This window comes from Salmo trutta, chromosome 13, assembly GCF_901001165.1.
Source record: "Salmo trutta chromosome 13, fSalTru1.1, whole genome shotgun sequence".
NCBI lineage: Eukaryota > Metazoa > Chordata > Actinopteri > Salmoniformes > Salmonidae > Salmo > Salmo trutta.
In genome coordinates, this window is record NC_042969.1 from 32,896,581 (window position 1) to 32,912,303 (window position 15,723).

Genomic DNA, 15,723 nt, shown 5'->3' on the forward strand with positions numbered 1-15,723 from the left:
AGTGTTGACTTAGGTTAGAGGGGGTTTCTATGTCCCAGTCATTTCCATTTTTAATCCATGAAGGGAACAAATGCACACTACGGAGGAAGGAGAGGTAATTGGGATGCACGGTTCTGTGTGATGTGTGAACGACAAGTCCGTCTTTAAATGTGACGTGTGCCCGTACAGGTGAGACTCTGGCGTCACGCGTGGCAGCCTCTCAGCTGCAGTGTCTGGGTTGTCCTGAGCTCATCGCCCACACCAGACAGGAATATGAGGACGTGGCTGTCAAACTGGGCTGTGACATGGAATAGTAAGAACCTCTGACCAACACACACACACACACTCCAGCTAGCTCTCTCTAAATCTCCCTCTTCTCACACTCCATCTGTCTCTCCATCTCTCCTATGGTTGAGAATCTCTCCCTCTTCTCACCATTGCTGTAACTGACCCGGTTCTCCCCCCAGTCTGAAGATGATCCGGTCCCGTGTGTGGAAGCAGCGTATCTGCAGCCCTCTGTTCAACACCAAGCAGTACACTATGGATCTGGAGAAGCTCTACCTGCAGATGTGGGAGCGCCACGCCAGCGGCGGCAAGCCAGACCACCTGGTCAAACTGCAGCCCGTCGAGAGCAGCGAGAGCGCCTGAAGTCCCAGACCCTGGGGTCGTCCCAAATGGCACCCTATTCAGTACACTGCTTATGACCAGGACCTAAAGAGGATGTGGACCAAGGTAGTGCACTACAAAAAAGGAACAGGGTGCTATATGGGATGCAACCCCCGACCAGATGTCCGATCGATGCACGCCGCTCCACCCTGACCTCGAACCTCACCACTTGACCCTGTCCACCTCCAGCCGCTCCACCCTGACCTCTAACCTCACCACCTGACCCTGTCCACCTCCAGCCGCTCCACCCTGACCTCTAACCTCACCACCTGACCCTGTCCACCTCCAGCCGCCCCACCCTGACCTCTAACCTCACCACCTGACCCTGTCCACCTCCAGCCGCTCCACCCTGACCTCTAACCTCACCTCCTGACCCTGTCCACCCTGACCTCTAACCTCACCACCTAACCCTGTCCACCTCCAGCCGCCCCACCCTGACCTCTAACCTCACCACCTAACCCTGTCCACCTCCAGCCGCCCCACCCTGACCTTTAACCTCACCACCTGACCTCTAACCTCACCTCCAGCCGCTCCACCCTGACCTCTAACCTCACCACCTGACCCTGTCCACCTCCAGCCGCTCCAGAGCAGTAGAAGCGCCTGGGCTGGAACTCTGACCCCCACTCGCCCTTCACTCTACCCCTCCTGCCCAAAGCTTTGCGCCTATCTGCTCCTCTTTAGCCCCTTTCAACCCTGCTTCCCTCCCCTGTGACTTGGACTCTTGTCTGTTGTAGAGCCTGCAGGTGTGTCCACTGTCTCATCACCTCATCCCACCTTCTGCCTCCTCCACTCTAGTCATATCCCATCCATGTCTGTTTCCCTGAGCCAGACTGAGCCAGAACCACTCTGCTCTTCACCTGAGACTCTTCCCCAAACCACAGCTTCCATACAGGGTACGAGAGGAGGAGGAACACCCCCTCTCCATCCAGCGCCTGGAAGACTCCCCCCGTGGCTTCTTCTCTTCTCTGTGTGTATATGGGACTTGTTACACAAGTCTGCATCAATGTTTTTTTCCATCTCAGTGTAATAATTGAATCTGGAGTAAGAGTATAAAGGGACTGTTGCACTGCAGTCTGAACATCTAGTAACTCTAGTCTTGAAGTAAAACCGTTGGATCAGCTTAAACATGTTGAAACATTTTGTTTATAGTCTGTAGCTGCTCTTGGTTTTTCTCATCTTAGGCTATTGGTTATTCAGGATGAGAGTAGTTTATCACATTTCAGAGAGAAAGATCATAACCACTCCCTTCCCCCACCACCACCAAATGCCAACTTTAAGGATTTTGTCATGTTTCAATGTAAGAAAACAAAAAAATACTCTCAATTGCTTTGTCCTCTTGTTCGATGTCACACTATGCTGGTTAAAACCAAACAGTATTGATAAACTGGACAGACAGGAGTTTGTTGTCAGTACTACCCATTTGAAAGGCCCTGTATTTCTTTCACCCTTAGTTATGCCCACCTCTCCCTACGTAATGATTGATTTTATCACTCAAACCAGGAATGGCCTAGGTAAGTATTTTCTAAGCAGTTTTAGTTTTGTACTCATCTTTCTGTGAACTGTTTTATTTAAGCTTTGTCTGGTATGCTGCAAGGCTCTGACTCCATTTCTGTTGAAATAAAGAAAAATATTGTAAACCTCCTGGAATGTGTGATCATTTTGCTGCTTTAATCAGGGTAGTGTATGGGCATGTTCCCCCAATATTGCTTCCACCTTACAGATATGTTTGTTTTCTCAATTTGGTCTAACTTTTTTAACACTAGATGTTCAAAACGTGTACACAAGACGGAACTGTGGCTGTAAAGATGTTCTAAATGTAATAACTTTTAGCCATAAATAGTAGTTTTGTAATAATTACAAAATAGAAAATTCAACAGAACTGCAATATGAACAAAACTATAAATATCTCTTTGAACAAGCTAACAAAAAGTTAGGTTTGTCTTAAAACATTCAGTCATAGATTTTATGTGCAGTTACTTGTATCATGATGAACAAAATCCAGCTAAGGTCCAACTGTAAATCCAGCTATCAAAAGGTCCAACAGGGCAATTACTCTACTTTGAAGCATATTTCTCTGAAAACGTTAATCAAAGAAGTTCCATAGATTGATGCACACCGCCCCAACCTGCCCTCTAAACTCTACACATCACCCTGTCCCCAACTCCAGCCCTTCCAGAGCAGCAGAAGTGCCTGGGCTTGAATCGTGACCCCTCACCCCTACTGGCCCCTAACCCTCCACTCAGCCCCTCTTGCTGAAAGCCTAGTCCCCATCTGCTCATGTTAAGCCTCCCCCTTCCCTGTGACTTGGGCATTCTCTCAGTTGGATTTGCTTGACTCCTGCATCCGCTCTGTCGTCTCGCCTCCTTTTGAAAAAGGTCAATCGAGGAGAGGCGGCGAGAAGGGAAGTAGCATATTGTTTTTAAACGCATGCTTTGCTCCTCTGACAAAAAAGCAGATTAAAAAACCCTTCCGAAGGACGGGCAGGTTTCACATGACTATCCTCCATGAAAGGTGGCTATTGGGGAGGGGAGGAGCCTCTTCCATTCGCCTACTAACGAATCGACATCTCGACCACTTATCGGTTTCTGGGTGACGGAGGACAGGTTTGAGGAAGGCCTTGGACTCTGTTGTGGATCCCGCAGGTGTATCCCCTCCTTCACGCTAGTCTTCACTAGTTTTTATTTTCATATGCCTAGTCGGGGTGTCACTACGGTTGAAGCATTTGCTACATTCTTGGCACCTGTGTGATTTATCCCCTGTATGAATTCTCATACGTAGTCAAGTATACCTTCTGTGTGAGGTGTTTATGATTTTGGCACTGCTATTATTTCTCCCCTCTGTGGATCATCAAACAATATTTTTGGAGAGGGTGTTCACTATGGCAGAAGCATTTTTCCACGTTCTTTAACATCGATATGGTTTTGCTCCTGTATGAGTTTTCATATGATCTGTCAGGCATCCCATCCGTGTGAAGCGTTTCCTACATTCTTTGCACTGACATGACTTCTCCCCTGTGTGAATTCTCATGTGTGGCTTCAGGGTTCGTCTTTGAGTCAATTGTTTTCCACATTCTTGACATCTATGATTTTTCCCCTGTGGGACTCTTATTTTTATGACAAAATGTTTCTTTACTGTGAATTTGCAGGTGATCTATATTGTTGAGGCCATCCTGCCTCCTGCACAGCTTTCTTTCATTGTCCAGTTTCTCTTTGATTCGAGTGTCTTAGACCCTGACAGTAGTCCTCTACTCTCCACTTCATCACTTTCCCTGTTTTCACTCTGAGCTGCAGAACCGTCTGGATTTACTGCAGAGGGGTTGAGAATCATTGGTTGGTTCTGATACTCTAATCCTCTCCATCAGGGTCTGTTTTAATCTCTATAGGTGTGTTGGTGGGTAGAGAGTCCCTCTCTGTTCTCCACAGTTTGGGTTTGGTGAAGATGTGGTGGGTTCTCCTGATCACAATACATTTTCCACACAGGCAGGAGAGAATATAAAAACTCTATGATATCAGCCTCCCCCAGTCCTTGAAGCTGCTCTTCCTCCTGACTGGTCCCCGAGTTCCTCTTCCTCCTGTTCCTTTTTAATGTGTGTGGACTCTGGGTCCTCCTGCCTCAGACTGGGGCTCCACTCCTCAGGGGCAACCTCTTCACATATGGGGAGAGTGAGTTACTGGGGATCTGATAGAGGAAATATGAAGTTACCTACAATTCATTAAATAGTTTTACATTTTCTATCTAAAACTGAATACAAAGTGACTAAATACAAAACAAAAATTCTCTGGGTCCTATCTGAAACATGAAATTACACAGTGGTGGAAAAAGTACTAAATTGTCATACTTGAGTCAAAGTAAAGAACTTAATACACAATGACTCAAGTGAAAGTCACCCAGTAAAATACTACTTGAGTAAAAGTCTAACATTATTTTTGTTTTAAATATACTTAAGTATGAAAAGTGAATGTAATTGCTAAAATACCCCGGTACCTACCAGCTAGCTAACTGTGCACTTACTGCCGCTGGTGAACCTCTGCGGCTCTTTGCTAATGAGTAGGCTTACTAGCGCTAGTTACAAAACTAGATGGCGAAACAAAGTTCACGTATGCAGGAAAACACAGAACACACAAGAAAGGCCTGACTATATTGTTTAGCATTTCACTATGCATATGTATATGTGACCAATAAAATGTGATTTGATTTAGCCTGCTGTTTTCATGCCTGCCTTTAGTGTGTTGTAACTCCAGGCCTATGTTTGATTCAAAGTGAGCTACTGTATTCATACCCGCTGTGATGTTAGGCCGATGTGTAATCATTTCATGTTTTCATACCTGCCTTGCTAGGCCAGGCTTATATGTTTGCTTATTCAAGTGAGGTAGTGTAGTCAGAGCTGCCGTGGTAGTATGGTGAATGATTTCATGTTTCAGGTCTGCCTCTACAGTAGCGTTTGCTTTAATGTTATGGATGTCTGATGAAGACCTAGGGTCCAAACGTTAATAAATATCACCTCCGAGCAGCAGTGTGCGGCGTTCTCCTTTCTGTTTTCCTTGTTCAAAGTCAGACATTCATTTCACACCCGCTGCATAGTCCAAGATTTAGGCTAGCCTAGGCACAAACACATCTATTGCCTGTGTTTGAGGGGTGCCAAATCCACTTGTCACTTAAATCTCGCTTGATTGATTGCGTTCATTTTACTCCTGCGACTCTTTCATACTCTTGCTTGTGCCTGTAATTTTTCCCCGTTAACGTTACGACCACTGTAATGTTCGTAATTATCCGTCAAACAGATTCCACATATGTCTGAAACGGGCTCAATGGAATACATTGCCTTTCCGTTGCATCTGGGTCATTCTATGAAAATGGTGGCTTTTTGAACAGCCAACTTTTACGAATTGTAATTCTTTTTTTTTTTAATCAACTTATAGTCAGATAATAGTTAACCCCTTAACATTATAAATCAACAAATGACAGCTTAACGTTTTTATATTTTTACTACATTACATAAAAAAATGCTTTGTCACTGGTGTTACCTATATTTTAGATGACAATTCAGGCTTTCTAGAATGCAATTTCAGTCTAATTTGCATATATAATCAAAGACAGAAAAGGTTATTAATGATAATACTAAGAAATTGTTTGGATTAGTAATAATTGACTTTAAACATGTACAGTTCTGTCGTCTGACATTTTTCCATTTATACTTTTTGTTGTTTGTAACATTAGAAATAGAGGTGGAGTCATCAAAATGTAATGCTCATATCCTTAAAATGTTTACTAATGAATATAGCAACAGTTAGGTAGATACAAAAAACATATTCAATTAAATTTGGCAACTGATGCCAGAACAACAATATGCCATACATTAACACCAATGATGCAATGTAAATCCAGTGACACAATGTGAAACCAATGACAAACATAAGATTATTTCAAACAAATTTTATACATTTATTGGTCATATTTTTAATTACAAATAATTTCAGATTTCATAAAATGGGTTGATTTAATATGAACAATAAAATTAGGGTTATTGGTCAAAGATTAAGACCAAAAGATGAAGCCTATTGACTAAAATGTCTTTCATAACACATTGTGATACAAACATATTAAACATGTCCACTAGAACATTAAAAACACTAACATTGAACATAAACTAAAACTCTTTTCCTAACCACACTGATATGAACATTTTGTAAGCATTAAAAAATGTTAATGGAAATTTTCCTGTATTGTTCTTCACTTTTACTTCAGATATGTTTGTTTTTGCCATGTTATTGTGTCGCGTCCATCTCTTATCTCTGAGCCAATCTCCATTGCTTTCTAGCTACTGACGGCTTCTTCACTAGTAGACAGTTCACATCTGCCACTTTCACACAGTCAGGTGCTCCTCCAAGTACTTCCTGATACTCTGGCAAATTTGAACTGATCTTTTGTTCACTGGCAGCAGCTCTGGCATCAGACAAACAATCTGGTCATCATACCAGTTGATATCATCTCTTAGGTTTGGCAAGTAGAACTTGTTGACGCCATTCCTGTGCTTGCACTTAACTTTGACATTATGTTCTTCAACCTGTATAATGCTAGGGTATGGTTGTTTGTCGTAGTTCATGATACACGTATATTGGTTTCCTTACTGTGTAAGCAGTCTAGGGACAAGGTATGACAGCAATCAATGCTTTGGTTTTGTGCCACAAATGCAAAATAATTAGCATTTGAAATAATGGCCACGTAAACAAAAGCATGGCTTGCTGTCATACCTTGTGCGTAGACTGCATAAATTTTAAGGGAACCAAATATGTAATTTTGTAATTTGGGTGAACTATCCATTTAAGTAACTCTGTAGATACAGAGTACATATGTCTTCCTACAGACACATTGTCTTAATTCTGACCTTGCAGTACTGGGTTCACTGTCTGGAGAGGATGGGGGGGGGTCAACACTGTCGTTCCTGCGCTCAATCTCTGTGTGTTTTGCCTGTCTGATCCACCATTTCCTTCACTCCTGTCTTTTTCCCTTTCTTTGAGAACCTTCACTCTTTTTTGACTCTAAATCCTTTAAGTAAGTCTGGTGTTTTTGTTTAAGGAAGGCTGCTCTGCGGTGTGGGTCAGCATGCCTGCTCTGTCTGTAGAGTCTTTGCTTTTCAGCAGCACCTAATTTTGCCATATCTATCAAAAGGAAAGCCATATTATGTGATTACAATACTGAAACATTAATAAAATAAGTATTTTTTATATAATTGTTCAGGGTTTTATAAAACATTGAGTTGAGAAAAAAGTTGGTGGTGTTATTGATTGTCACTTGCGTTATCGTCATGTCACTAGTGTTACCAGCAAGAACAGTAACTACAGCGACGATAACACCAGTGACAAATCGGCAGACAAGATGGCATATCTAAGATGGCGGCCACTGTAGCTGTCACAGTTGTCTTCAAGAATGGACCAAGGCACAGCGGGAATGTGGATACTCATGTTTATTGATGAAAACAAGTAAAGTATCCACTGGAAAAACAATACTCACAACGGCAACAGTGTGGCAGGCTAAAACAAACGCAGTGCACACAAACAACTACCCACAATCCCAAAGAAAAACACACCCTTCTATATAGGACTCCCAATCAAAGGCAACTCAACACACCTGCCTTCAATTGGGAGTCCCATCCCCAACACAAACCCTTAACATACAAACAACCTGTCACATCCTGACCACAACTGATACAATACCTCCCTCTGCTGGTCAGGACGTGACAGTACCCCCCCTCAAGGTGCAGACCCCGGAATGCACCTAAAAAAAAGACAATACAAAAAAAACAATCCCCAACAAAACCAATAAACAATACTCCCTAAACAATAAGGGAGGGAAGGGAGGGTGGCCGCCGTCACCGACGGCACTGTGCTACACCCCACCTATCCTGGAGGTGGCTCAGGTGCAGGACATGGACCTCGCTCCACCTTTGGCGTTGCCCACTTTGGTGGCGCCGATAGCTGCGCCGGGCAGACGGACCACTCGGGCTGACCCTGGCAGACGGACCACTCGGGCTGGGCCGGAGGACGGGCGGGCCACTCGGGCTGGACCGGAGGACGGGCGGGCCAGTCGGGCTGGACCGGAGGACGGGCGGGCACCCCCGGCAGACCCGGGCAGTCGGGCCACCCCGGCAGACCCGGGCAGTCGGGCCACCCCGGCAGACCCGGGCAGTCGGGCCACCCCGGCAGACCCGGGCAGTCGGGCCACCCTGGCAGTCGGGCCACCCCGGCAGACCCGGGCAGTCGGGCCACCCCGGCAGACCCGGGCAGTCCGGCCACCCCGGCAGACCCGGGCAGTCGGGCCACCCCGGCAGACCCGGGCAGTCCGGCCAGTCGGGCCGCTCTGGCGACTCCTGACTGGCAGGCAGCTCTGGCGACTCCTGACTGGCAGGCAGCTCTGGCGACTCCTGACTGGCAGGCAGCTCTGGCGACTCCTGACTGGCAGGCAGCTCTGGCGACTCCTGACTGGCAGGCAGCTCTGGCGACTCCTGACTGGCAGGCAGCTCTGGCGACTCCTGACTGGCAGGCAGCTCTGGCGACGCCTGACTGGCAGGCAGCTCTGGCGACTCCTGACTGGCGAGGCTGGGCTGACACACTAGACGCCTGATGCGTGGGGCTGGTACTGGACGTGCCAGCCTGGAGACACGCACCTCCATGCTAGTGCGGGGAGCTGGCCTGGGGCTCCATTCTTGCCCTGCAAAACTGCCCTTGTGCCCCCCCCAAAAAAATTATTGGGGCTGCCTCTCGAGTTTCCTAAACTCTTCCATCGCCCTGGAAACGCTCCTCCTTAGCTCTGCCCACGTCCATCCTTCCTCCTCGTTCCTCTGCTGCTTGGTCCTGGTTTGGTGGGTAGTTCTGTCACAGTTGTCTTCAAGAATGGACCAAGGCGCAGCGGGAATGTGGATACTCATGTTTATTGATGAAAACAAGTAAAGTATCCACTGGAAAAACAATACTCACAACGGCAACAGTGTGGCAGGCTAAAACAAACGCAGTGCACACAAACAACTACCCACAATCCCAAAGAAAAACACACCCTTCTATATAGGACTCCCAATCAAAGGCAACTCAACACACCTGCCTTCAATTGGGAGTCCCATCCCCAACACAAACCCTTAACATACAAACAACCTGTCACATCCTGACCACAACTGATACAATACCTCCCTCTGCTGGTCAGGACGTGACAGTAGCTCAAACCACACTTCTTAAATTGTAAATAAATCACTTAATCATGCAATTTTATCAATAATTTTTATCCAATTTCCTTTCCCCTTACTATAAACTGTATAACACCAGTGACACATCTTAAGTCCTCACATGAAATTACCAAGTTAATCATCAAATTGTTAACATATGAAGAGAAAGTGCACATTCACTATGTGCTTTTCAAAACAGTCCAGTCTCCAATGAACCTTTGACCCAGGAAGTATTTAGAAAGGATGTTGCATTTTTTCAAAGTGGTGGTTTTTATACATTGTAAAACCATTGACATGAGATTGAGAGACAGCTATTACTTGTAAATTATTTGTAATATTTATTTGATATTTTAGTTTTTTTAAGTAGTCCACTAAATAACTATAATACTTTCCTTTGTATTATGACATTTGAAGAGGGAGAAAAATATATTTATTTTACTCAAAATATGTCATTAAACCATGACTCCTGACCCAAGGGACAAGTCAACTTCATGGTACTGACTGTGCTCTACAATATATTTAAAAAATAGATTGCAATATAACTGTCTTATATATGATTTAGTAATAATAAAACACCTTAAAAAAATGTTTTTAATGTTTTTGTCATTATCTTACTTTTAAGTGTTTTCCTGGTGATTAAGGCCGGGACAGGAAAGCCACCATTTTCGTAGAATGACCCATCTATAAGAACGCTAAAGCTTTGTCTGGGATTTAACAACTTGACACATCACAAGAAAATGAAGAAAGATAACTTTATTTTGATGGATGTTCATTTTTTGTGGAATTGAAAAAAAGTTGTAATTTGCTACAGTTAAAATGTTTACAAATTAAATGCGAAATGAAAGCAATTATAGTGATATTATGTCTGACCTTGTAAACAATGTAAAGTATGTATAGATAGATGTAATCTAGAGCCAAGCATGTTGATTTTTAATCTTAGGGTATCCTGCTATTGACACGCTGCTGAATTATCCAACAGAACGTGACAACAACCAGCTCAGGTGAGTGCAGGTAGACCTCCACAGATGTTTTTGTGGTTGCAGTCCTGTTCCACCCCTTTATGTTAATGTATTTGTATATGCAAATACACCCAGTGTATTTATGCTAATGCTGCACATACAGTTGAAGTCTGAAGTTTACAAACACTTAGGTTGGAGTCATTAAAACACGTTTTTCAATCACTCCACAAATTTCTTGTTAACAAATTATAGTTTTGGCAAGTCAGTTAGGACATCTACTTTGTGCATGACACAAGTAATTTTTCCAACAATTGTTTACAGACAGATTTTTTTCACTTATAATTCACTGTATCACAATTCCAGTGAGTCTGAAGTTTACATACGCTAAGTTGACTGTATCTTTATACAGCTTGGAAAATTCCAGAAAATGTTGTCATCGGTTTAGGCTAATTGACATCATTTGAGTCAATTGGAGGTGTACCTGTGAATGTATTTCAAGGCCTACCTTCAAACTCAGTGCCTCTCTGCTTGACATCATGGGAAAATCGAAAGAAATCAGCCAAGACCTCAGAAGACCTCCACAAGTCTGGTTCATCCTTGGGAGCAATTTCCAAATGCCTGAAGGTACCATGTTCATCTGTACAAACAATAGTATGCAAGTATAAACACCATGGGACCACGCAGCAGTCATGTCGCTCAGGAAGGAGACGCGTTCTGTCTCCTACAGATGAACGTACTTTGGTGCGAAAAGTGCAAATCAATCCCTGAACAACAGCAAAGGACCTTGTGAAGATGCTGGAGGAAACCGGTACAAATGTATCTATTTCCACAGTAAAATGAGTCCTATATCGACATAACCTGAAAGGCCGCTCAGCAAGGAAGACGCCACTGCTCCAAAACCGCCATAAAAAAAGCCAGACTACGGTTTGCAACTGCACATGAGGACAAAGATCATACTTTTTGGAGAAATGTCCTTTGGTCTGATGAAACAAAAATAGAACTGTTTGGCCATAATGACCATTGTTATGTTTGGAGGAAAAATGGGGAGGCTTGCAAGCCAGAGAACATCATCCCAACCGTGAAGCATGGGGGTGGCAGCATCATGTTGTGGGGGTGCTTTGCTGCAGGAGGGGCTGGTGCCCTTCACAAAATAGATGGCATCATGAGGATGGAAAATTATGTGGATATATTGAAGCAACATCTCAAGACATCAGTCAGGAAGTTAAAACTTGGTCACAAATGGGTCTTCCAAATGGACAATGAACCCAAGCATACTTCCAAAGTTGTGGCAAAATAGCTTAAGGACAACAAAGTCAAGGTATTGGAGTGGCCATCACAAAGCCCTGACTTCCATACTATAGAACATTTGTGGGCAGAACTGAAAAAGCATGTGCGAGCAAGGAGGCATACAAACAGTCACACCAGCTCTGTCAGCAGGAATGGGCCAAAATTCCCCCAACTTATTGTGCGAAGCTTGTGGAAGGCTATCCGAAACGTTTGACCCAAGTTAAACAATTTAAAGGCAATGCTACCAAATACTAATTGAGTGTATGTACACTTCTGACCCACTGGGAATGTGATGAAAGAAATAAAGCTGAAATAAATAATTCTCTCTACTATTATTCTGACATTTCACATTTATAAAATAAAAAGTGGTGATCCTAACTGCCCTAAGACAGTGAATTTTTACTAGGATTAAATGTCAGGAATGATGAAAAACGGAGTTTAAATGTATTTGGCTAAGGTGTATGTAAACTTCCGACTTCAACTGTATACATTTATTCAATTTAACACAAAATATAAAATAAATACCGGATTCCATAAGAAAATGTATATGTGAGTGTGTTCTAAAATGGTGAAATGTTACAATAAATTGAATATCTGAATTCTCACCAAAATCCCTGAACTGACAGGAAAATGTTTGATGTGCTAAAATTCAGTCAATAGCTGATGGATTTTAAAAACTCTAACAGTTTGGAGTATCTTCATGCATTGTCCAACTGTTGCATTTATTAGAATTCTGATGACTGTTGCTTGCTATGGCAAAAAGTGTGGCAACTTCTTTCCTTGCTTCTTTGTGCAACAATGAACTTTGTCCATATTCGGTGCTGAGCGCTGACCTGACCATGGTCCTGAATCCACCTTTTGTACCTGAAAGCAAACTGTAGATGGCGGTCAGGAGTGTTGGATCTGATCGCATATGTTCACTATTTCATTATGTTTTATTACTGTCGGACTTAACACTTCATCCATTCCCCTGTTTTTAGTGACAGCAATTTCCCCCATTTTATCACTGTATAATATCTCCCTCTATCCGAATATGTATGTGATAGTTATGTTGTGTATTTCATTGTTGCTTGCTGTCAGACTGTTGTAAGCGGTTTTATGATAAAAGGCTTGTTTGCTAATGGAAATTTTAAACTTTATTGTTCACATTTATCCTGTGCCATGTGATTGCACTAGATTTCACCTAAATATGTCAGGGTATTTATTTTTGCTGGAAAATGTTGGCCCAATTACTTTTACTTGACAAAAGGCAATTTCTGCCTACGCCACTGTCTAGCTGCAACGTTAACTTGCTATCCATTTGATTTATGTGAGTTTATCAATACAACATGTTTTGTGAAACGTAATCCCTGGGTTGAAAATCAAATCCACAGCCTTCGTAGACGGTCATTCTCCTCTTTAGAACGGGAGATTTCTTCATGCAACTCGGCTACTGTTCTCTCGATCGCCACTGATATGTCTGCAGCAGCTGGTGTTCGTTCAGTAACTGTAGTTTAGACATTTTGAGCAGACTGGAAGTCGACAAATTCGGGTGATTCTGCTCAGCCAGTAAAGTTACAATTCATAAGGTGGAAATGTTGTAGTCAGACATACTGTATAAGTTACCTGCAGATAATTTTCAAAAATACTTTTCTCTAGGTTTATGATGTTGTCAGTACCGCAGAGTTTCTAAACCATACGTGTACTGTCTCTGATATCTTCAACCTTCTCCGGAAGAGAGATTTTTTATTAACAATAATTAGTCAATACAAAGGTACATTGGGAAACGTATAGAGTATACAAAGGACAGTTGGGCTAGGACGTACAATAACACATTACACAAACACCTTAAGGGATATACACATCATTTTAACAGATTTTTTTTGTTAGAGTATTTCATTGTCTTAAAATATTGAAATCAGGCGTTTTTGCAAACTCAAGCTTCTGCTTAGCCAGTTTTTAATCTGCCGAGTGTCTTTGCCCACGTGGTTGCCTTCCTGTGGTCTCACAAAAGTAGTTAATTTAATTCTCTGGCAACTTCTCTGTTGGACATTCCTGCAGTCAGCATGCCAATTGCAGGCTCCCTCAAAACTTGAGACATCTGTGTCATTGTGTTGTGAAAAAATGCACATTTTAGTGGCCTTCTATTGTCCCCAGCACAAGTTGTACCTGCGTAATAATCATGCTGTTTAATCAGCTTCTTGATATGCCAAACCTGTCAGATGGATGATTTATCTTCGCAAAGGAGAAATGCTCATTAACAGGGATGTAAACAAATTTGTGCATATGGAACATTTCTGGGATCTTTTATTTCAACGCATGAAACATGGGACCAACACTTTACATGTTGCATTTATATTTTTGTTCAGTGTTGAAGCTGGTGACAGTGTGTCAAAGCTGGGACCTAGATACTGAAAAGCAGCTTCTATCTCCAGGCCATCAGACTTAGTCACCTCTTGCCGCCCTCTGCCCAGTACCATGCCCCTTAGAGACCGCTGCCCAACGTACATAGTCATTGAACACTGGCCACTTTAATATTTACATGCTGTTTTACTCACTTCATATGTATATACTGTATACTGTAGTCAAGGCTCATCCTATTTAACTACTGCTGTACACACCTTTTCTATTATACTGTCCATACACACCCTCATATATATATATGATTTGATCCACTTTTGTGAAACGGTAACAGCTGGGAATTATGTGCCAAATGAGCATCATTGGAGCAAGTCTAAACTCAAAGGAAGAATCTCAATTGGATTTCCTTGACTCCTGGCGTCCTCTCTTCTTGCCTCCTCCTCAAAACCTATAGGAGGAGAAGGTAAGAGGGAAGGGACCTTTGACGTTCTCATCCAATGGGTTTTGAGAAGGAGGCGAGGAAATAGGACACGAGGAGTCAAGGAAACGCAATTGAGATTCTCATATTGATATGCTTCTTTCTAATACTATACCTTGTGTCCGACCTCTATTTAAACAACACATGGTGTTGAATAGTCAGGTAGAAACTCTCATGTGAAACAGCCAAAATCATAAAGAACAAATAAAACTTCCATTTAGATCTTAAAGGGCATCTCCACCACTTTTCAAGCTGATATTCATTATCTCCAGCACAATAACAGTGTCTACATATGTTAAGAAAAGAAACGATTACATCTTTGCTTCGTCTGCTCAATGAGAAGGTTTGATTTATACTGAAGATTTTATCCTGTAGATGGAAAAAAAAGTCTTGAAAGATTTTGGGAGAAAGTATGACTTAAAGTTAACATTGACATCAGCTTTAGGGAGCGGTAATACGGTAAACAATAATGGTTGTAACTGAGATTAGTTGTGCGAGTGATCTTAGCACATATAGATGGTTTAACAAGAGATAATCTGTCAATCATACAGTGGCCACCGATGGTTGCAATAGGCCCTATATTTCTATCCGCAGGAGAGAATATGTTGTTGACTTAGGTCTCTCTTTATGTAGTGTTGTGGTGTCTCTCTTGTTGTGATGTGTGTTTTGTCCTATATTTATATTGTATTTATTTATTTAATCCCAGGCCCCTGTCCCCGCAGGAGGCCTTTTTCCTTTTGGTAGGCCGTCATTGTAAATAAGAATTTGTTCTTAACTGACTTGCCTAGTTAAATAAAGGTTTAATAAAAATTAAAAATAAACTCAATTGTAATGTGTTATCACTCTTGTGAACAGTCGTTGTGTCTTTGACAATTTCCATGATCATTGAAAAATCTGCCACAATAGCTGCAACAATGGTCTTTCTCCCCTCTGTGAATCTTCACATGCCTGCTCAAGGTCCCACTCAGAGTGAAGCATTTTCCACAATATTTGCACCAATATGATTTCTCCCCTGTGTGAACTCTCATATGCCTGCTTAAGGCTACACTTTCAGTAAAGCCTTTTCCACATTATTTGCACTGATATGGTTTTACCCCTGTGAACCATCATATGATTGGACAGGGTTTTACTACAGCTGAAGCATTTCCTACATTCTTTGCACCAGTATGATTTCTCTCCTGTGTGACTCCTCATATGTATTTTGAGAACACCACTCTTAGAGAAACATTTGCGACAAACATAACAAGAAAGTTTTTCTTCAGTGTGAGTTTGCAGATTATGTATAATTTTGTCTCTGTCCG

The 15,723-nt window shown here is 42.5% G+C and overlaps 1 protein-coding gene across 7 annotated transcripts in view; it reads left to right on the forward strand.

Moving 5' to 3' along the window:
• Window positions 1–2,286, forward strand: part of LOC115205667 (UDP-N-acetylglucosamine--peptide N-acetylglucosaminyltransferase 110 kDa subunit) — a 36,860-nt gene extending 34,574 nt beyond the window's left edge. For all 7 annotated transcript variants that reach the window (XM_029771868.1, XM_029771870.1, XM_029771869.1 and 4 more), the window contains 2 exons: window positions 169–292; window positions 447–2,286. In XM_029771868.1, the coding sequence (XP_029627728.1) occupies window positions 169–292; window positions 447–627 (305 nt within the window). In that variant the 3' untranslated portion in view covers window positions 628–2,286. The remainder of the gene's footprint in view (window positions 1–168; window positions 293–446) is intronic.
• Window positions 2,287–15,723: the final 13,437 nt, after the last annotated feature.